Source organism: Strix uralensis, chromosome Z (genome assembly GCF_047716275.1).
Source record: "Strix uralensis isolate ZFMK-TIS-50842 chromosome Z, bStrUra1, whole genome shotgun sequence".
NCBI lineage: Eukaryota > Metazoa > Chordata > Aves > Strigiformes > Strigidae > Strix > Strix uralensis.
In genome coordinates, this window is record NC_134012.1 from 46,656,617 (window position 1) to 46,680,612 (window position 23,996).

Below are 23,996 nucleotides of genomic sequence, written 5' to 3' on the forward strand. Positions count from 1 at the left end.
TCACATTAACACCAGCCTGGTGTCAGATTGCCTTTCTCTAAATCTGTAAGACTTTTCTGGCAAAGCCTGTGCTGAAACCTTTGCAGAGGGCTCCCATCTAATTATATCACAAGAATTGAAAATGAAGATGCCTCTCTTCTGGTTCAGCACCAGTTCAGGTCTCTCTGGATCAATGTCCCCAGTGTGGGAGCTACAAATCAAGGAGTATGCTGCAAAATTTGCTGAGAATTCAGAGAAAAACTGAGACCAACTAGAATTCAAAAACAAGTATTGCATTGACTTGTAACAGAATACGTTTAGTTTATCAAAGAGAATGTTGAAGGGCTATTCAGCTGCAACCTTAAAATGCAACTAATACAGCAAGAAAAATATCATAGAGGAAATTTTAAAACAGCAAGCAGAGCTACTGGAAGACCCAATGATTGGAAGCTGACACCATGCAAAATCTAGGTTACAAGCAAGCGACAAAGTCGTGGCTCTGAACATGTTAAGAAGAATGGTGGTAGCTTCTCTATGCTTTCAAACCAAGATTCAATCTTTTAAGAAATTTGTGGTCTATTCCAACCATAGCTGTTATATTTAAAACAGAAAATAATTCTAGAAAATCCTGGTTTATGCATTAGAACTGACAAGATGACCACACTGGTCCCTTCTGTCCTTAAAAATCTATGATTTTCTGAATGCCATTTTCTCTAACATATAACTGTGCAGTCACAATGCAGTAATTTCAGTCTGATTTTTTTTTCTGTCTTCTGTTATGTTTTGTTTCTTTGCTGGCTTTGCCTTTTTTGTTCCTTTTCTTTTTTGTTTGTTTTTTTTTTTGTTTCCTTCTTTTTTTCCCTCCAGGAATTGGTCAAGGGGTTCCAGTGGTGGCCCTTATTGTGGAAGGAGGTCCCAATGTTATCTCCATTGTTCTGGAGTACCTGCGAGACACTCCTCCTGTTCCTGTTGTGATATGTGATGGCAGTGGCCGGGCATCTGACATCCTTGCCTTTGGTCACAAATACTCTGAAGAAGGAGGGTAAGTCATTCCCTAGTGTGTGTTATTTCTCCATCCACAGGTTCAATTTGGTGATAAGATAGAGCCCAGGAAATTATTGGCAATATCATGCAGAAGCAATACCTTCCTCACATGGCTGTTTCCATCATTGATATGGGTCAAATACTGAAGGTATCCAGAACAGAAAAAAAAAAAAACAGTTAAAGCAACACTAAGGAAGGTCTACATAATAAAACAGAGGTGTAGACATTGTATCATACAGTTACTTGCCATGACATGTAATACACTGACAAGCACAGTGTATGGTATCTTGCAGTTACAGGTCAAGGGATTAAAATCAAGAGGCACAGGGAATTATTTTCATTGACTTAGATATGCTATTTCATTATAATATACTGTACTGCTGTCTTCAGCTTTCATTTACCTCTGCATGTTCATATAAGCTAGTTTGTATCTGCCTTGCCTATTGGGCATGATTCTGCCCACCCACCTATGTTCACACATGACTGCTTGTGCAGTTTTGCAATGTCCCACCTTTCTTTGCAGACTCAAGATGAGGCAAGGATAGTATTTAGCTTTTATCATAGAAGATTCAAGCTTGGTTTTGTTGAATCAGGCTCTAAGCATACTTTGCAAGTTCCAAAGTACATATTATTACTGAACGCCCAAGTCTTTAATAGTCTTTGTTTTTCTCCTCTACCCCCAAAAATATGTCAACAACCATAGAATCACAGAACAGTTGAGGTTGGAAGGGACCTCTGAAGGTCACCTAGTCCAACACTCCTGCTCAAGCATGATCACCTAGAGCCAGTTGCCCAGGATCATGTCTGGATGGCTTTAGAATGTCTCTAAGGACAGAGACTTCACAATCTCTCAGGGCAACCTGTGCCAGTGCTCAGTTACCCACACAGTAAAAAAAGTGTTTTCTGATGTTCAGAGGGAACCTCGGTTATTTCAGCTTCTGTCCATTGTTTCTGGCCCTGTCACTGGACACCACTGAAAAACGGCTGGCTCCATCTTCTTTATGCCCTCTTTTGGGGTATTTATATACCTTGATGAGATCCTCTCTGAGCCATCTCTTCTCCAGGCTGAACAGTCCCCGCTCCCTCAGCCTCCTCCAGTCCCTTCATCATTGTAGTGGCCCTTCACTGAACTCTCTCCATCATGCCCATGTCTCTCATGTACTGTGGAGTCCAGAACTGGACACAGGACTCCAGGTGTGTCCTCACCAGTGCTGAGTAGAAAGGAAGGATCATCTGCCCCAATCTGCTGGCAACACTCCTCCTAATGCAGCCCAGGATACCATTAGCTATTGTTGCTGCAGTGGCACATTGCTGGCTCATGTTCAACTTGGTGTCCACCAGGATCCCCAGGTCCTTTTCTGCCAAGCATCTTTCTTGCTGGGAAGCCCTCAGCATGTACTGGTACATGGGGTTGTTCCTCCCCAGGTGCATGATTTTTCATTTCCCCCTGTTGAACTATATGAGGTTACTATCAGCCCATTTCTGCAGCCTGTCAAGGTCCATCTGCCAGAAGGCAGCACAGGCCTTGGGTATATCAGCCACTCCTCCCAGTTTTATATTGTCAGCAGTTTGCAGAGGGTACACTCAGCCCCATCTTCCAGATTATTAATGAGGATGTTGAGCAGGATTGGACCCAGGATTTGTCCCTGGAACACACCACTATTTGTTGGACTCCTACTAGACTTTATAGCACTGATGACAACACTCTGGGCCCAGCCATTCAGCCAGTTTTGAATTCACCTCACTGTCTGCTCCTCCGGCCCATACTTCAACAGCTTCTCTGTGCTGATCTTGTGGGAGACAGTGTCAAACACCTTACTAAAGTCTACACAGACAATATCCACTGCTTGTCCCTAATCTACCAAACCTGTCAGTTCATCACAGAAGGTGATCATGTTGTCAAGCATGATTTCCCCTTGGTGAATCCACAATGACTACTCCTGATCATCTTCATGTGCCTGGATATGGTTTCCTGGATTAGTTGCTACATCACCTCTGCAGTGATCAAGGGGAGGCTGACCAGCCTGTGGTTCCCTGGGTCCTTCTTCTTGCTCTTCTTGAAGATAGGAGTGATCATTGCTTTTCTCTAGTCCCCAGACAATTTTTCCAGTTGTCATTATTGTTCAAAGATTAGGGGGTGGTCTTGCAATGACATCAGCCAGCTCCCTTAGCATTCATGAGTGCATCCCATCTGTCCTGATCCAATGTCAAGGGAGGTTTCAATATGATCCCAAGAGTGAGATTAAGACACGAACAAGGTCAAATGCTGTACCCCCAAAACAGTTTTTTATTATTAAAAGTGAAGAGGGATAGCAATAGAACAGAATGGAAGGAAAAGACAGAAATCAAGCAAGCATCCAGAACAGGGTCGCAAGAATAGTCACCACCATGGATCCAGCAGCATCCTGTTGTTCCTCAGTCTTCAGTTCTTCGGTGGTGGTGCACACTGAGCAAAGTTCTCTGTTGTCTTTTAAGCTCATCTTATCAGCTGATTAGCCTATCTGCCCACCTTTAGTTTTTCCTCTGCTCCCACAGGTTTTTGCTGACTTCATGCTTCTTGAGCAATCATCCAGCTTCTGGGGCAGAAACGCTCACCTCTTATCAGTTCAATGGCAAAGGCGCAAAGTCATTAGCAATACAATAGACCCACAAAGTATCAGGCTTATACAATGGCCAGTGGTCAGCAGTCCTTGTGCTTGATGAGAAACACCTGGTTTCACTCAGTCCACCTCTTTGAGGCTTATCTAAGGAGTTTGTCAATACAACTGCAAGGGAGTGGGAAGCTGCATCCTTTGATACAATCCCACTTCCTTGGGTGACATTCCTTAGATAATTACAAAGGGCACAACTAGTCCTTGATGAATGGTCGAGGCATTACTGACACCACCCTGTGACTCAAAGCACACACACAAGCAAGCTTTGAGAAAATCATTTGACATTTCAGTCTCTCACACCATCAGGGTCCATGGACTTACATATGTCCAGTTTGTTTAAGCATTCCCTGACCTGATCCTGTTCCAACAAGGGTATGACTTCTTTCCTCCAGACTTTCCCCCCTGGCCTCTGGGTCCTAGGATTGAAGAAAGAACTCAGTATTTCAGCCTTTTGTATGTCCTGTGTCACCAGGTCCCCTGCCTCATTCATTGAGCTTGGAGATAGTGATACTTGAATATTAACCAGCTTTCTTGGGCCCTTCTTCTCTCTTGGTCTTATCCCATAGGACTCCTCCAAGCAGATTCCCAGAGGCCAAAGTCTGCTCTCCTCAAATCCAGGGTTGTGAACTTGCTTTTTGCCCCCTCCCTCCTCTCAGAATCCTGAACTCCACCATCTCACAGTCACTGCAGCCAAGTCTGACTTTGACCCCATTGAGTCCCTCTTTGTTGGTGAATATGAGGTCCAACAGAACATCTGTCCTTATTGGCTGCTCTGTCACTTGGATCAGGAAGTTCTTGTCAATGCACTCCAAGGAACCTCCAGGATTGTTTATGCCCTGCTGTGTTATCCCTCCAGCAGATATTGCAGTGGTTAAAATTCTCCATAAGGATGAGGGCCTGTGAACATGTGGCTGCTCCTAACTGTCTGTGGGGGGCCTCATCCACTTCCTCTTCCTGTTCATGCAGTCTATAAGCAGACACCCACTTCAGTGTCACCCTTACCTGTCTCCTTTTTAATCCTAACCCATAAACTCTCAATTAGCTCATCATCCATCCCCAGTCAGAGCTCCATGCACTCCAGCTGTTCTCACATAAAGGGCAACTCCAACTCCTCATCTTTCCAGCCTGTCTCTCCTAAGAACTTGTATCCCTCCATTGTAACACCTCCAGTCACAGGAGCCATCCCACCATGTCTCTGCGATCCCAACAAGATCATAGCCCTGCAACTGCATACAGGTCTCACTCATGTTTATTCCCCATACTGTGCACATTAGTATACACACACTTTAGAGAAGCACCCCAGCACACTAATTTCCCAGAAAGGACTTTAGGGATTTCTCCATAATGATGCCCTGTAGGCACTTCCTTGCTTACATAAAAATGGAGGTGAGTCTGCTTAAACCCTGTGGATCCCACCTCTCACAAGCAGACACTGGTCTGCAAGGAGGGTCCCATGGTCATAGAAGCCAGAACCATCACCAACACCAGCTCTGCAACCAGATATTAACTTATATTATCAGTGTCCTCCTCCCAACACCCTTTGCTCTGACCAGCAATATCGAGGAGAACACCATGTGGGCCCTCATACCCTTCACTACTACTCCCAGAGCTCTGTAGTCACTTTTGATACTCTCTAGGTTTCCCCTTGCAATATCATTGGTGACCATGGGGAAGAACAGCAGGGGGTAGTAGTCAGATGGTCAGACAAGCTTTGGCAGTCCTTCCACAATATCCCAGTTCTGGGCCCCAGCAGGCAACAAACCTCTCTAGCTAATAGGTGAGGACGAATGCCTCTGTCCCCTGCAGCAGGGGGATATTATAATCGCTCACTGCTTCTTCTTGGTGGTCTTACATGGGTTAGAGGCAGGTGGCACAGATCCTTTGCTTGTAGGCACATGTGTCTCCTCTTCAACTTTGAAAACAGTGAACCTGTTTTGTAGTTGTAAGCCATTAGGTGGGGCAGGTGCCTTAGTCTTTGTGCCAGCAGTCACCAGCTTTCATCCTTTGCCTTCTCCAGAGGTTGTACTTACCTAAATACTAGGTGTGGACACTTCCTGCATCTATATTGCAGTTGGGGTCTGGGGTTCTTCAAGCTGTTGGATCTCAAAGATCCTGTCTATTTCCTTTTCATCTTTTCTGATGCTGCACAGCCTGTCCACTTCCTTCCATAACTTCTATGCTTGGTGGCACAACTCCTCCAAGACAGCAGACCTACAGGAAAGAAAACCACCTCTCCTGACATCATAGACCTCATAGCCCAGGACTTGGAGAGCTGCATCCACCACCCAAAGCACCATCTGCATCAAAGCCTCTGCTCCAGCAGGGGCAGCTACTCCAGCACCTACCAGGAAAATTACCCTGTAGCATGTCACCACTACACTTGATACTACTTACACTAGAACAAATTCAGCTAAGCTCTCCTTCTTTGGACCCTCTTGGCCTGGTTCTTATATAGGCCTCTCCTGAGCACCAGCTAATAGGTGCTTGACCCTCCCTAAATAAGGGGTCAGTTACAAATAAGGCTACAGCCCTGGGTTAAGGACTCTCATCATGCTAATTAGAAAAAGCTGGCCCCTTCTCAGGCTCATACCCTCGTGGCTGCCCTTACTTCATCCTTACCTGGCAGCACCACCAGGCACCCTCAGAGGGTTTCTGGATGTTCTGCAATGATAATGGACCTTGTGCCTAGAAGCTCCCAAAGCAGAACTCAGAGTATGCTGCTCAGAGTAAGAAATAACAAATAAGGGAGGACCTAATAATTTGAGACCAAAACCCCCTTGAATTCTTACACTTAAGAGCTATTTCATGCTTTTTTTCCAAGTAGCTGCAGTAATCTTCCGATCAGGATTCATGGGGAAGGGACTCATTTTTGTGTGTGTTAGAATATGTGAAGATACATCTTAAGACCTACACAGACTTATGCAAATAATAAAACATAAATCCGTAAACACTGAGCTCTAGACCAAGCATTATTATATATTACTATTTTTTAAGAAGTGTGATCATGATTTACTCAGCCTAAAACTCCTACTAAGAATAAGATAGTTTTCCACAAATATTTAATTCCATTTTATATTCAGGTTCATGTGTAGTCCGGTATTGCATCTGGGATAGACCTGAGTGTGCCAGGTTTCATCTGAATCTTTGAGAAGTTGTTTTTCTGTTTTCAGTGACCTCACTATTAACACATTTAACAGAACCTTACTTAAATATGTTTTATCCCTTTGTTTGTTATGTACCTATACAATTTCCATCTACCTTGTCTGTGTTCTGATGTCATTATGAAAAGGAATATAGCAAGAAGAGAATGAATGCATTTTATTTCAATATATAAAGGTGGGTTATAAGAAAGAGAGAAAGAGAGACCTTTTACAAGGTCCTGTAGTGAGAGGACAAGGGACAATGGTTTTAAATTGAAAGAGGGTAGATATAGATTGGGCATAAGGAAGACATTCTTTATGATGAGGGTGGTGAGACACTGTGGATGCCTCCTCCCTGGAAGTGTTCAAAGTCAAGTTGGGTGGGGCTTTGAGCAACCTGACCTAGTGAAAGATGTCCCTTCCCAATGCAGCAGGTTTGGAACTAGGTAATCCTTAAAGGTCCCTTCTAACCCAAACCATTCTATGATTCTGTGATTGTAATTAATCATCACAAACTGCTGCCTGTAAGAAAGGCAAGTGATAGAATCACTTTGAGGCAGAAGAAGCAAGTAATTTCTTACCTGAGATGCTCAAGTCTGGCTTTGTGAAAGCTATTATTCTCCTTACTATGGGTCTTCTTTTTGTGGTGTTGCCATTCCAGGTGCTGCCTACAATATTATAAAATAGCTTTTTTTTTCTTTTTTCTGTTCACCTTGCACTAAATTGAATGCACAGACTATGAAATTTGTAAAGCTAACTAGTGGGGATTCCTGTGTGTTTGCCCTACTTCAGAAAAACATCAGTCTAAAATGGAATGATATTTTTAAGAATACCGCAAGTGAAACACCGTTGTTATTTACATTCATAAAAATATCTTACCCAAATGCATTAGACTTCAAATACAAATTGGGTATTTTTCCCCCTTTGTAGCTTAGTTTTGAGTAGTGCTTAGCAATATGAGGAGAATACTGAATAATTGGCACATTAACTGAGTTCAACTACTAGCTTTTTCTTTTGGATGTAATCTAAGTAGGTTATACAAAACTGTGTCTATTAGACTTTTCATCAATGTGGCACATTCAAATTTCATGCAGAAATAAGTCTGCAATCCCCTGTGCAATCAGACTATAAAGCCAAAACCTATTTTAGTTGTGCCTGCTGGCTGCAAATCAGGGTCTTCTCTGAGACACAGCATATCTTCCAGCTGCTATGCACTGGATAGCTGATCTAAATCACTCAAAAACCACATCATTCATGGCAGCAACAGACTCAGCACTTGCATGTTGATACTATCATACTGCTTTTTCAGTGTCTTGAATTCTCACCTATTGCAGACCGATGTGAATTAATTTTCTACATATAAGAATGTGTGGATGTGTGCACTAAGCACTGCTGTGAGTTTTTAAGTTTATTGGAAACTTTGTTTCCTGAGGGAAAAGAACTATGTCTGGAGGTGAAGGAGGACAAAATATAGCTCTCTGCTTGAGTTTTGATCAGTGTGGTGCCAATCCCTCCTCTCGGAGAGATCCTTAAGAGTGTTAGACAATTGTGTATCTGCCCAACAGGTCCTTTTGTATTGGGTTTCACAGAATTGTGATGTGCTTTCCTTCCTTCCACATTATTTATCCTTCCTAACTGATTTCACATAGCAGAAAGCAGAGATTTCACCCAGCTAGGGCAGTCTTTGAGTGCATATTGTAACCATAAGCAAGCTGAGCTGCAGTGGAATGAGGCTGCCAGCACAACACAGAGAGCTGTGTCTGCACTGCCTTGCAGGAGGTGTTGCCTGCAACTGTGTGATGTGCCAGGAACAGGTCAGAAGGAACTGTGAAGCATACCTTGAAGTAAATATGCCTCTGGAGCTAAATCAGTTTTGAAGCCTCAGTATCTCATCCATCTCATTGAAGTTTCAGGGGGAAGGCAAGGCAGATACGCAGTTTCCTACTGAGCTGCGGTTTCAGCATTATGAGTATCAGATACGCAGAATTCACACAGGTGGGTTTTTTTACGTTTGCCACAACTTCAATTTCAGGGACTACATATTGCCTTGGTCTGAAAAGTCTTGAACAGGGTATTAAGAATGTACAAGTTGGCTACATTTTGCTACAAGCAAATAAAATTCTTGGTAGTAAGCTGAGTAAGATCCCAATACCTTTTACATCTTAATGACAAAAAAGCTCTCTACACTGGATAACCTAAATGAGAGGGCGGCTTAAATGCAACTTTCCCCATGTGGTCTCTTGGAAGAATTCTTTGGCTGCTCATTGCTATTGCCCCTAATCTAAAGGTCAGGTTCTCCAGGCTCTGAAGCACTTAATTTCTCATTTACTTAAAAGTTGAAAATGTGTTGAAAAGCGTCGAGGGGTAAGAACATAAGATTGATCCTAAATACCCAAATTCAGTCCCCTACTAAGCCCTAAGTGAATATCCTAGTTGTTAATAACTCTCCTCCAATAAAGCCAAAGTATTTTTGACTGTATAATTGAGGATGCCTTCTCATTTCATTGTCTTGCATAAAAGCACAAGCTGGAAGTAAACAAACTGTGAAGTGCAACTATTTATAGGATCATTCAGTAGTTTTTAATACTCAGAGATTTTTTTAATAAATGCTGAATTTAAAGTGAGAAAAATGAAACACTAGGTTATTCTTAGACAAATATTTCCTTACAGAACGGGAAATGACTTGTAATATTTGAATGCAGTCTATAGCATGTTAACTACTCCATCAGTTCTATTCCTGCAAGCATGAGAACCTTAAGGACTTCAATTCAATGCCATAAAAATGTACTTCTTGTCTAATTCTCTGTGCTTTAAATGAGCATCCTCATATGAGAATCATTAAGATTGCCTTTGAATTGATCTGTCTTTGCATCTGCTGTAGCATAGTTTTTAGAGTTCATAATTGAAGTATATTACTTAAATCTCTTTTTTTCTAATAGGGAAAATATAGGGATTTTATACTTCAAACAAAAGAGATCATAATGTAGGTATGATGTGTATCTTCTGTATCCCCCATGCTGTCTACCACATCATGGGGGATCATGGGTACTATCACATCTGAATTATTTTGTAAGATTGCTTTCACATTGCATATTTTGATATCGTTACTTTTCTCTCATAACAAAGTACTTTGCAAATCAAAAGCTGGATAGAAACAGGTCATTTCTTTGTTGAAATACAATCATCTCTCTTTTGGTGAAAGCACAACCATTTAATAAACACAGTCAGGGAAAAATGGTGTAGAACAACCACCAATGGAAAGCTGTAAGTTAAGCTGATTCCTCAGAAAAGCACCCAGGAATCAGCCGTGTTTGAACAGAATGAAGGAATAATTACATTTATTTTCTGTCTCTTCTCATAACAATACTATGCAAAATGTGTGGATTTAATAAGTGTGAGAAATTCAGGCAGTCCCACAAAGTTGTACAACTGTGTCTTATTTGTAATTCCAATGGAAGAAAATATCAGCAGAGCCTCTGGTCATGTTTCTTAAATATAGTGTGATTGTCTGAAGTGCAAATCATAATTAAAACAGAAAATTCCTTAAGCTTCTTATAAAGGAGGGCAGGGAATAGTTTTTCACATCACACTGATATTTTGTGGATATATTGTCTTTATCCTGAATAAAAAGAATAATTAAAAAAAAGAATTCACAGATGAAAAGTTAGAAACAGATTATGTGCAGTTCATTGAATGAAGTGTTTCATTTAGAGAATTTCAAAACTTTTTTGTAACAATAAGTTTTAAAAAAATGTAATGAACTTGCATTTTTAAATTGCATTAGAGCATTATCTTTATAAATAGCTAGTATATTGTACAATTCCAATACTAAAAATCTCTGGAGAAAAAAAACTAAATAATTTAGGAAGTTGGCTATGGGCCAGATCTTTCAAATCCTCTCCAGTGTTCACTACAAAATCATATGCCATGAGTTTGAAAGGCTGTAATGTTACTGAGTGGAATGTCTATTATCTACTCAAATGTTAGGCATGACTTAAAGAACAATTTCTTTCTGAAAAGGGAGTATGTCAAAATGCTGTCATCTGTCTCTTCTGCGTCAGCCAAAGCAATGAAGGGAGTTCTGCTTTGCTGTTTAATCTTCCAGTGTATCTTGGACAGAAATAGAATGTCATTTTATTTACTTCGTCAATTCATGGTTTTAACTGGCATCTCCTGATGGATCCAAGACATCTGTCTCCCTTTTGTCCTGTGGTAAGGCCATACAGGTCAGTTCTGGTAATCTGTTGCATCAAAACTAATGTTGGCATCTTCTAAGGAAGAAAAAAAAAAATCACTCTTAGTAACAATTATGAGTAGATTTTTTTCTCCTGAAACTAAATGTAGATGTGTATATTTCTACTTCAGATGCCAGATTTTTAACAGTCGGTATCTAAATTTCATCAGCAATCCAGCTCCACTGGAAAAAAAAGAAAAATAGTTGGATATCTAGACTGGTGGGAAAATGGGCTTATCTTAGGTATTTGGGGAATGAAAGGACAGAGTTGAACTATGTGGGGAATGAGAGAAATGAACAGGTTAAATTGTCCTTTTGTAGAACATTTTGTTTAGGCGAGAGCAAGTTACCTGCGGTTTGGTTTCTGTGGCACATTAAGTGGAATTCAGGAAATCAGGAAATGGGCCATCAAAATGCCCCAAACAGGACTTTATTGGTATGTTGCAAAATATTTTCCAAACTGAAGCCTAGCAGAAAGGTGAAAAAAGTACTATCTTCATCTGACACTATCCAGTTTTCTTAGGGTGGGAGTATGCTGACTTGGAAGGAAGTCACAACCGTAGAGTTTCAGTCAGTAAAGTGAGCGGTTTTATGCCTATGGAGCTTTATGCATATGAGGTTCATAATCCATGACAGAGGCTGCTGAATATATAGTGTTCCCAAGTCAGTGGACAAGAATCTCCTGTGTTCTAGGTTAGACCTAATCACAAGGCTCAAGGAGCCATCTCTTTTCCCCCCGACTCTAAAATTAAGAATCTGATTTTTTAAAATGTGTGCTAAAGTTTTATGTGTAACAGATGTGGCTGTGATTGCATAGTGGATATATCATCACCCCACCTGCAAGTTCCAGTTATTTTGCTCACAGTTCCCTGTGAAGTCACTTGTTTTACATGCATTGGATTTGGTGAATGCATCATAGATTTATCCTTTAATAGCCTGGCACAGTTTGTATTTGTCCCAGATGGATTACATAATTGGGAACTTTGATCTGATACCTTCTAACATTTATAGATTCCTAAGGAGTAAATGTGTTACAGTTTTGATATGATTGATTTTAATTAACACAAAGCTTAACTCATCTATGATTACTCTATCAGAAAGCTTGCCATTATTGTTGCTATTTCTGATTACAATCACTTCAAGTTTTTCATCTTATAACAGACTTGTAGAACTGCAGACCAATGAGGTGTTAAAAAAAATAATAAGGCTAGAAAACCGCATAAATCAAATGATAACAGGAAGTTTCTGAGCAGTGTTACATCAACAGATGTGTACCTCTGTAGTTAGGGAACGACTTCTTGATACTTTTTTTTAAAAAAAAAAAACTCCATATCCTTCACATGGAGTTTGCTTTACATGCTGTTTAAACTTAAGATGTGATACAGTTAATGATAGCTTTAATTCAGGAAGGAAAAGTGATGGCTGCTTCTGAAGCTTCAAGACTTAATTCTGCTTTCAGACAATGCTTATGAAAACAAATTTCTCTTGCTTTCTGTGTGTCTTAGCCTGAGAGAGAGCTCTGCTCTGCTCTCAGAGCATTTTTGAAATGAAATTTTAAGTTTGGATTCTACCCTTTTTTAAAGGAAAATTAAATTATGATGAGAAAACAGGATGGTTTTCACCCCAGGATCTTTAGAAATGTTTTCTGAAGTTCTCTAATTTCAGATTCTTCCAATTTCATGTATTTTTAATATACTTCATATACTTTTCATACTTTTTCATGTACTTCACTTTCATATATCATTTCCAAAGGAAATTAGAGCTTTAATTAAATCTCTTTTTAGATTGTCCAGTTGATGTTTTTAAGAAACTTGTTCTTAATGATTAACCCCTTTTTTCTCTCTTAGGTTGAAGGATGGAAAATTGCTTAGTTCTGAAACACTTATATTTACAGTTATAGCACCATTTTGTTAAGAACAGCCTTCTTGATTAAAGCAAATTTCCCACCAAATCTTTTTAAAGACCCTAAAAAAGGAACTTCATTATATCAATCTGCAACTCAAAGTATGTTAGTACTTTTCAGGATGTCAGCCTTTCCAAGTTGATTCTCTTTAACATGGAGTGAATCTACATTTCTACATGTGCTCTGACATCTTGTTTCATGTTCCCATGTGCTTGCAACATCCTTGCTTCTATACAGAAGGTCAGGTTACTTTTCTTACAACCTCAACACAGAAGGTCTTGTGCTGTCAGCTCTCACTGCTGCCCTCCAAGAGGGTTGGAGGTTTTAACTCATTGTATGCTGCCTTTTTGTGAGGGCAGCAGGTCACTCTGCAGGGAAGGAGTGCTTACTTAGTGAGTGAGCAGTAAATGCAGTGTTGTCACCTCTTCACTATCCCAGGAGAAAGCACATCTGGGGCCATACTGCTCCTCAGTGAAAAGAGGAAGTGCAGACGTAGACTCTCCATTCAAGAGGAGTCTGTAATAAAGTAGAAGACAACAGGAGGAGCCAGGCATAGAAAGACAGTGATCCACAGCATGATCTAAAACCCCATGTAAACTCATTTTAATTCAAACACATTGACATATGCCTTACAGGCTTCTTTGTGAAGTGGAAGTCCTACTCAACAGGGATATTTACAGTCAAAGTCAAACTTAGAGACTAGAGAACATATGCACTCCCTATGCCAGGCCTTCTATATTCTCCTATGCACCTCTATACCTCTTTCCCATTCCCATTTGTTGTCTCTTCTAACGACATGTTTGCTGTAGGTATAAAGACTAGATAGTTAAATCATATTTGAAATTCAATTGCGTAATGAATATCCTGCAGTCTCATTTGGGCTTCCTTGCTGCAGAGAAGTACAGACAACTTTTACCAATAGTATGAAATAAACAGGGGTTTGGTCATTGTTCTCCCAAAGAAGCTGCCATAAGCTGACAATGACTTTTAGATACTGTGCTGCTTCTGGTAATTATTTACAGTTGCTGCAGGGCTAAATCTTTGTTTATCTTCTGTCATAAAATATGAGTCATAAAGATTCTCTGATTTTCATTCCCCCAGATGATCAGCAATTACTTATCCTGTAAAACATCTGACTCAGCTAATTTGAAACACTCAGTTACAATTTTTAAGTGGGAAAACTGCTATGGTGTAGAAGCTTTCATACATCAAAGGATACATGTTCTAAATTAGAGCCCACTATTTTGTAAGACATTAAGAACAGCAGTGTTTCACCCAGAACAGTCCTGAGGAATTGGCTTTTTGATATCAAGTGGTAGGGTTCAAGTACTAATATTCCATGTAATATTACTATTTATTTCTGCTGTTGGGCCACTTTCTGAGAGTACTAACATTAGCACTGAGGAGGAATATAAAAATGGTTACTCTTCAAACTCCTGGAAGATGAGCATGAACAAAAGCAAAATGGTTTCTTTGAGTGCACTCAGGAACAGAGAAATTATTTTTGTTGCTTTCTTACCTGGTCCTGTGCAGCATCAATTAGGTAGGTTGAAACTGTTAGGAAAATCAAAAACTCTGACAACACAAATGCTTGCAGTTTCATAAAATGAACCATGAGTTGAATTCTACTAACTCACTGGTAGAAAGGGGTCTTCAGTTTGCCTTGAAGTGTTGGTGTCTGTCAAATCCAGACTGTCACTGTGGTTCTTGTTTTTGTTAAGAAATCCCAAAGGCCTGATAGTTTGAATGATCTTCTCTCATGCAATATGTAGGAACTGAAATAAAAACTTTAGAGATGAGGGACTGCAACATGATCAATGTGTTTTTCTAGAACAGTGTTTTCCAATTTGTTTTCCAATGGTTTCAGCAATTCCTGTCCTTCAAACCTGCCCAAAACAACCTGCAGTGATTTGTTGTCTAACTCTTATTTGTTTGACCTTTAGCTGAAGTTGCTATGTTCCCTCATGTCTGTTTTTCTACTTCATTTTTTCTTTTTGAATTTCAGACTTATCAACGAGTCTTTGAGGGACCAGTTGCTAGTTACCATACAGAAGACTTTCACATACACCCGAACCCAGGCACAGCACCTTTTCATTGTCCTCATGGAGTGCATGAAAAAGAAGGAGCTGGTATGTTCACACTTTCTTTAGAGGCAAAGAGAGAGCTCTATGCATTGTTTTGATCAAGTTTTTCAGGTGCCTATTGAAGGATTTCGCAGATCTGATCACTGTAATCCAGGCTTTAAAAGGATATTATATCATGCTGACTTGTGTTTGATTTAATCTATATTTTCTCATTTAAAGTGATTAATCCAACAAATCTGTTCCCTTTGTAGATTCCTCTACATTTCCTTTGACAGGACAAAATCCAACTAGTAGCGTATGGATATTACTACTTTTCAGTCATTCTCAGGCATATCATAATTAAAACTCTACCTCATTCAACTACAGAAAACCTCACAAGGAAGCATAATTGTTTATTGGTCACTTGGATCATATTTTAAAGGTGCTGTAGAGTTGCACAAGTATCACTAGGGCTATTATTTAGTTAGGGAGATGTATGACCAGAAAAGAAAACAGCTTGTCTCCAAGGCTCCTATTCTGCAGTGGCAAGGGTGTCCCTTTAACAAATACTTACACTGTCTTGAGGAATGCAAGATCTTTCAACATTGCTGGGAGCTCCACAAGACTGGTTTTGCAGAAGCATTTCTGAAGCAAACTCACATTGTTAAAAACTTGGGGTTCAGTACCAGGGATTTTTATTTCTTACAAACTGACTGAATACACATGCTTCAATTTTGTAACTTAATCTTTCTTCTAAGCTTTGTTTTCAGTTCATGTCATAGCTTCCTGGAATTCCAGGCTGATAACAGTCTGCAACACTTTGTGTAGGGTAACACTCGAAAGATTGACTCAGTTGTTTTACAAAGGTTTCATTTCTGAAACTGAGTTTTTTTGTGACTTCATCCTCTGCAGTGCCTTTTAATTTTAGTTGAAAATATGCCACAGAGTAATTAACACTGGAGGGGAACAGGGAAAAACAATTAGGAAGTGTTAATAAAAAAGGCTGCTCTTCTAGACAGAGTTTTGTAAAATAGAAATTTCTTTACATGGTTTAACTTGCCAAAGCACAGTATTCTGTTTGGTTTGTGTATCCATCAAAAAGTGGTCAGCATTCCTTATGCATAACGTGTACCACAATCATCTGGCATGTACCTGGGACAATGGTAGAGAGGAGAGGATCCCAAGGACAAATTTTTTGTGAAGACATAACAGCAACATGCAGTTCCATTATGCCATTGCAATATAAATGATTGATGAACTGGACATACAGCAGTCCCTGCTGCCTTCTTCCTCCCACAATCAGAATTGAAACTGTATAGCAGACTTTAAACACCCTTTAGCTATTCACAAGCAGTCAGTGCTTCATTCACAGTGCAGCCCATAAGGTATAGTCATCCTTTTCCTAGGTGAACTACATCAAGCCCAAAATTAGGTGTTCTGAGTTTGAATGTATACCACTACCCTAACCATATGTAAAGAGAATACATTAAAACAAGTGTTTCCCTCTGGTACTTCAGTTGTACTCAGAGGGTTAATTTTAACAGTAGTATGCTAGAAAGATTTTATGTCTGAGGTGTGGTTGCTAGGCTAATGGTGTTCTTTAAGACTCATAATCTTCTATGTGAATGTAAAAGATAGGTGATACTCATAGTGATGAAGACAGCATTACCAGAGGAGATGGATGACCTTGGAGATGTGATGTGTTCCCAGGAGCAAGTGGTGACTTCATTGGTTCTACAAAGCCAGATGTTTCATATTTCCACATCTGTCACAGCTCTTGTCCTTCCTCAGGCTTGACCTTCTAATTTGGCTGTGCATAAGGCAAAATACTGCTTGATGAACTGACTTCATCATTAGTCTAATCTCCCTTCTCCATAAAGAAACAAATAGAAGAAAGATGCAAAAGATTGTCTCAGAGAGCTCAACAGCAGCCAGATTGGTCATGGCTATTTCCCCTAAGTTCATGGTCAGTGTGCCTGACTGACTTTGTGGCTGGTGAATTCGTAGGGAACAAAGTAGACAGTGCAGGAGAGGTTTGTCATATTACAGTGTGCTGCTAAACAATTAAGTACAAACAGTACAGGCAGGAAGATGCTCTTATAGTAAAGTACATAAATACAGATGAATCACGGACATGGAGAGAGAAAATAAAATGCAAGTTAATCTCTGGAAAGGAACAAAAAGCTATCTTTGAAAAATTTTTTCCTAGTCTACCTACTTAGAATGTGTAAAAAGACTGGCATCTCTTTTATAAATTTGACATAAGTGTGGTGGCCAGGGAAAAACCATAATCATAACAAAAATTACCCCTTTAACAGAACATCAGATTTTTCAAATTCTGACATTTTGGACTTCAGTCTTAAAGAATTGTCTCTGAATTGTATGCCCAGAGAGCATCATTATTATGATGTGCAATGTTGCATTTATTTGATAAAGTGTAAGTTTGTTTGTTGTATAAAATCTGAGTACACAAGCTGAATGATAAGGTGAGGCCATATCAGAGGAGAGATCTAAGTCTGTTAGGTTTGCAAGACAGAGCAAATTCTACTTCTCAATTTAATGAGTAGGTTTTATTGGATTGTAAACTTAGCAGTGTTGATACTGCAAGCATCAGCATTTATATTCAGAAATGTATTTGGACCAAGGTGCTTAATGAGGTCTGTGGTATAAAAATCTATTTTAAATGAAGTAGACTATACAGGTCTCTATATATAACTGTAGATTACAAGGTCAGAAGAGTGTTTTGTATATAATTAATAAATTATCTACTGACACATTTACATAGAATTCTTAAAAAGTTTATGCTAACAAGTTCCTAAAATAGGAGCATGAAGGCTCACCAAAGCTAAGTAGGCAGGAAGCAGTATTGCAAACTCCAGTCCACACTTTTTTTCAAAAAGAAACATGAACATTTTTTCTACATGTTCCCGTCTCTTGCATGAGGCTCATGAGAAGCTAAAACAGCCCATTTGATGATAACTTGCCTGTCACTAAAAAAGAAAAACAAAAAAAAAAGGAGGGGAGGGGAAATTTAAGAAAAGAAAGAAAAATTTTTTGCTTAGGGCATTTGCATTCCATATCAATTAGTCCAAAGCTACCATAAAATGGAATTCCATAAATGAGGGAAAAAAAAAAAAAAAAAAAAAAAGTACAATGAGACAGTTTTTGATCTTCCATTCTACTGCAGTTACCTTGCTGATCTCAGAATACAAAGAGCAGGTGAGGGCACTGCCTGAGGACTCAGCCTGACAGTGACATTTCTTACTGGAGCCCCAGCTTGGCTCCAGAGTCAAGTGGCAGCAAGGAAGGGAATCCCTCAAAACAGCAGATTAGGAGACTTCACTTCAGATAGTCCCTGAAAACACGTTGTGTTAGATTGTAGTTCAGAAGTCTGATTCTAGCTGTGCAGAATTGTCTTCTGTCTCAGTAAATAAATTAGCCTTATTATTTTCCCTTAAAGACACTAATTCTGGTGTTTGAGTTTTCTGACAAATATAGGCTGCTCCGTTCTTTCAGTAATACTTAATCATTTTGTTTAGACTGGCATGTTACTGGAGTGCTTTGTTCACAAATCACAATGTGAATTTCTCAGAAACCAGAATGTGCTTTCCGACAAGCTGTATGGATCCATCTGTGGAGCTTCTTTGGGCAGGAACTGGGAAAGGCCACTTTGTGGCAAGCCAGAAAGTTCCATGTCCCTGAAAACAAACATACTTGTTGCAGTGAGATACATTTTTCATAAAACTAATGCTTCCAAAAATAGTGTTTTGAGAGTGAATAGACCTAATTTTATATCAATTTAATAGAAAAGGCAATTGCCGTGAATCAGGATAGATCCAATCTTAGTACCTTAGTAATCAAAAAATGGCACATTAACACCAGCAGTAAAGACTGTGTACCGCCTGCTGGTTAAGTTTGTTTTCTTATTAATACCATGACTATTTTCTGCTAAATTTGCTTACTTGAATATTTGAAGATTCAGTTACTACTTTAAGCAAACTAATAGTGTCATTGCCTACCACTGCACTGCCAGAAAGGTTTGCAGAACGAAGAGTGTATGGACGGTGGGCGTAGGTTTGTGTGCATCCATGAATTCCAGGATCTCGTTTCCATATAGAGGCAGCAGACATAATTTAATTAGCTTCTTGCTAAAAGAGAATCAATAAAGTCCCATCTCTTTCTCATGTCAGCAAGTAATGGATATTTTTTACTTGTCCCTCCTTTTTTTTGTTATTCCTGTACCTCAGTGTATGGTCACTGTGACAAACATAATGGCTGCTTGGGGATAGTGTAAACCTTACTTCTACTTTGTGTTGCTGAGTGTATATATATGGTAACAGATCATTTCAGATGACTTCATGACTAACTTACAACTCTGGTGATGTCAGATTAAACAAAGCCAGTGTCGTGCTGAAGTAGCTGCGTGCATTGAGCTGAGATCAGGACAACCTGCATCATGAAGGTGCTTGCTACTTACTGTGTTCTTTCAAACAGAAATGGATTGAAATTGTCCAGAAACGCATAGTGCGTGAGCAGGCTGTGTTGCAAGGCTAACATTCATACCCTAATATTATCTTACTAATGAAAGTCTTTGACTCAGCTTATTGATTATTGACCCAAAGTACTGGGAAGCTATTGAGTGATTTAGCAGTTTCTTTTGTATTTGGACTATGAATAAGACCTATTCATCTTCAGTGGTTTCAGTTTTGTCTGACTGAAAAGGCTGGAGCAAACCTGTCCATGTTTCTGGGAGAGTTTATACTGGGAAGAGCTTGACTTGATCATATATTGACTGCAAAAAGTCGTGTTTTCCAGCTGGATGTGCAGGGTCAGTGAATTTCTATGCTAATTAAACACCATCTAAAATTGTTTATTAGCATACACATAGATATGTTCTGAATTCAGTATTAGCTAAATCAGATGGACTTATAAGAAGTTACCGGCATATTGTCAGTTCATTCCTTTGGCCCTTCCCAAAGGTTGAAAAGTTCATTCAGATCCATTTTTTAAAACAAATTTGGCTTCAAAACCAAATTATTTCAGCTAATATTTTTTAATGCTGATGGAATCTTTTTTGTAGAGGGGGCAGAAGAGGCGTTGACTTCTCAAACAGTAAAAATCAACTGTAGTTCTGGCAGGAGTATAGTTGCTGTGAACAGCATGGAACTTGACAGTAGACATCTGGATCAGGAAAGCATCATGTAACTACCAGCCTGCTGGTTGCTGAAACAACTCTTGTGTCTCCCATGGAAACACTGTGAGATTTCCTGTGTAAAGTGTACTGACCCTAATTCGTCCTCTGCATCCAGATGGAGATGCCAGTCCTCTTCAGCGGTGACTGTAGCAGCTATCCTAATTTTAATGAAGGTTAAATCTCCTATCCAGTCAGTGCAAATCAATAGGATTAGTCTAGTATGTAGGCCTGACCTCTGTAAGTAAGTGTAAAGATGATGATTACAGGGTCGTTTTAAATTCTGCAAACCTCATTTGATATCTTTTTGCTAAAGAAATAAAACCATATTTTGTTTTTTCAGCTGCCAAGAAGTCAGATGAAGTTAGCTGGACTTTGCCATTGACTCCACAGAGAACAAAATCTAATCCTCGATCTGGGTTTTTTTGTTTCAGTAATTCAGCTAACAAGTTCCACCAGCAAAGGAGCTATATACATTAACCAAAAAAAAAAAAAAAAAAGCAGCTGTTGTATTACACTGAAACCTTGAAAAGCTTTTGATCCTACCAGCTGCTTTTCAGCTGCTGTCAGATGAGGTAGGGCTTCTGCTAACAGAAAGCCAAGAATGTCAGACCAAACACTGAAGCAAAAGTGTACAATTTAGGCAGTTATTTAGTCACAGAATCACAGAATCATCTAGGTTGGAAAAGAAATTGAAGATCATCTAGTCCAAACATTAACCTAACACTGACCGTTCTCAACTACACCATATCCCTCAGCGCTATGTCAACCCGACTCTTAAACACCTCCAGGGATGGGGATTCCACCACCTCCCTGGGCAGCCCATTCCAACGCCTAACAACCCGTGTAAAGAAATGCTTCCTGATATCCAGTCTAAACCTTCCCTGGTGCAGCTTGAGACCATTCCCTCTTGTTCTATCACTTCTTACTTGGTTAAAGAGACTCATCCCCAGCTCTCTGCACCCTCCTTTCAGGTAGCTGTAGAGGGCTTTTCTAGACTAAACAACCCCAGTTCCCTCAGCTGCTCCTCATACGACATGTGCTCCAGATCCTGCACCAGTTCTGTTGCCCTTCTTGGACACGCTCGAGTCATTCAATGGCCTTTTTGTAGTGAGGGGCCCAAAACTGAACACAGTCATCGAGGTGCGGCCTCACCAGTGCTGAGTCCAGGGGTAAGATCACTTCCCTGTCCCTGCTGGCCACGCTATTGCTGATGCAAGCCAGGATGCCATTGGCCTTCTTGGCCACCTGGGCACACTGCTGGCTCCTGTTCAGCTGGCTGTCAATCCACACCCCCAGGTCCCTCTCTGACTGGCAGCTCTCCAGCCACTCCTCCCCAAGCCTGTAGCGCTGCTGGGGGTTGTTGTGGCCCAAGTGCAGCACCCGGCATTTGGCCTTATTGAAACTCCTACAGCTGGCCTCAGCCCATCGCTCCAGCCTGTCCAGATCTCTCTGCAGAGCCTCCCTACCCTCGAGCAGATCAACACTCCCACCCAACTTGGTGTCATCTGCAAACTTACTGAGGGTGCACTCGATCCCCTTGTCTAGATCATCAATAAAGATGTTAAACAGGAGTGGCCCCAAAACCGAGCCCCGGGGGACACCACTCATGACCGGCCGCCAACTGGATTTAACTCCGTTCACCACAACTCTTTGGGCCCAGCCATCCAGCCAGCTTTTTACCCAGCAAAGCATGTGCCCATCCAAGCCGCGAGCAGCCAGTGTTGCCAGGAGAATGCTGTGGGAAACGGTGTCAAAGGCCTTGCTAAAGTCAAGGCAAACAACATCCACAGCCTTTCCCTCATCCAATAAGCAGGTCGCCCTGTTGTAGAAGGAGATCAGGTTTGTCAAGCAGGACCTGCCTTTCGTAAACCCATGCTGACTGGGCCTTATCCCCTGGTTGTGCTGCATGTGTTGTAAGATGGTACTCTGGATGAGCTGCTCCATCAGCTTCCCAGGCACCGAAGTCAAGCTGACAGGCCTGTAATTTCCTGGATCATCCTTCCAACCCTTCTTATAGATGGGCGTCACATTGGCCAATTTCCAATCTGTCGGGACCTCCCCGGTCAGCCAGGACTGCTGGTAAATGATGGAAAGCGGCTTGGCGAGCACCCCAGCCAGCTCCTTCAGCACCCTTGGGTGTATCCCATCTGGTCCCATAGACTTGTGTGTGTCTACGTGATGCAGTAGGTCACTGACTGTCTCCTCCTGGATTACAGGGGGGTCGTTCTCCCAGTCTCTGTCTTCTGGCTGAGGAGGCTGGATTCCCTCAATACAACTAGTCTTGCTATTAAAGACTGAGGCAAAGAAGGCATTAAGCACCTCAGCCTTTTCCTCATCACTTGTTACCATGTTTCCTCCTGCATCTAGCAGGAGATGGAGGCTCTCCCTGGTCTTTCTTTTGCTGTTGAAGTACTTATAGAAACATTTCTTGTTACCTTTGACTGCTGAAGCCAGATTAATTTCTATCTGGGCTTTAGACCTCCTGAATTCCGCCCTGCATAGCGTCACAGCGTCTTTGTAATCATTGTGAGTGGCTAGCCCCTTCTTCCAAAGGCCGTATGGTGGTCTCCTCTGTCGCCAGCTTCTCTTACAGCACCTGGGGACAGCCTGCTCCTGAGCCATTAAGACTTTCTTCTTAAAGAGTGTCCAGCCTTCCTGGACCCCTATACCCTTCAGGACCATCTCCCAAGGGATCCTGTCATGCAGTTGCCTAAACAATCAAAGTCAGCCCTTCTGAAGTCCAGGATGTCAGTTCTCCTTCCCCCTCTCCTGGTCTCTCTAAGAATAGAGAACTCTATTATTTCATGATCGCTGTGCCCTAGTCGGCCTCCAACCGCCACATCATCCACCAGTCCTTCTCTGTTCACAAAGAGGAGGTCCAGCAGGGCACCTTCTCTGGTCGGTTCACTCACCAGCTGTGTCAGGAAGTTATCTCCCACACATTCCAGGAATCTCCATCCTGGTCCATCCTGAACCTCTGCTGTGCCATCTTCAGCACCAGTCTGCAAAGACCAATATTCCTTCCATTGCTTACATTCAGTAAGTAGACATTTTCTGTTTTATTTCGTGCATACTGCCTGCACAATTATCACACATAGAGTAACCTAGGAGATACTAATGCTACTTACTACAAATCTCTTCCCTTCCTACATATTCCATGATTGCAGCTACAGAAATTAAATGTAGCATGTTTCTTTTCCCTCTAAAAGTATAAGCTTGTGAAAATATCCATTACCCCATTCACACTATTAATAAGTAATTCTGGGAAATGCACTTTGAAACATTATACAGCTCTGCCAATTGTCCCAGTAATGAAAGTGAAGGCAAAACAGTACTGTGTGACACAACGACTTCCACATTAGATAATATAGACCAATTTTTGCAACAAGGGAATTAGAAAGGGTTCAATGCAGTTTATAAACTTCACAATAGTGTTCAGAAACCTTTCTTACTCCCTGGGCCTGTTGTGTCTGGGGAGTTGTAATTTCTTTTGCCTTTTTAAAAAAAAATGTAATTACTCTTTCTGTGACTTCAGATGGGGGATGCAGACCGATTCATTACTGCTATAATATCTTAGTCATAGACAAGGAGTTCACTGTATAAGATGCAGGTTCTGTGTAGATACAGCAGTAACTGCAAATATACTGTCCTATAGGAGTATCTTACACTAAGTGAGCTGTCTTTTCCAAGTATTACCAAGTATTATTAGTCTCACCATCAAACAAGCTAGGAAACTAATGGGTTTTTTTTTTTGCTGCTTGATTTCTGTGTTACCGTGACTTTGT

General features: G+C 40.7%; 1 protein-coding gene and 1 non-coding gene across 2 annotated transcripts in view; one reads left to right on the forward strand and one right to left on the reverse strand.

Annotated features, from left to right (window-relative positions):
• The window catches only part of TRPM3 (transient receptor potential cation channel subfamily M member 3), a 307,424-nt gene that overhangs the window by 192,199 nt on the left and 91,229 nt on the right, over positions 1–23,996 (forward strand). Inside the window, exons 7-8 of the mRNA XM_074855487.1 lie at positions 847–1,021; positions 14,960–15,083. Of these exons, the coding sequence (XP_074711588.1) occupies positions 847–1,021; positions 14,960–15,083 (299 nt within the window). The remainder of the gene's footprint in view (positions 1–846; positions 1,022–14,959; positions 15,084–23,996) is intronic.
• LOC141938439 (small nucleolar RNA Z122) lies at positions 10,315–10,408 on the reverse strand. Its single transcript, XR_012627285.1, has one exon. It is a non-coding gene; the product is annotated as a small nucleolar RNA Z122 (small nucleolar RNA).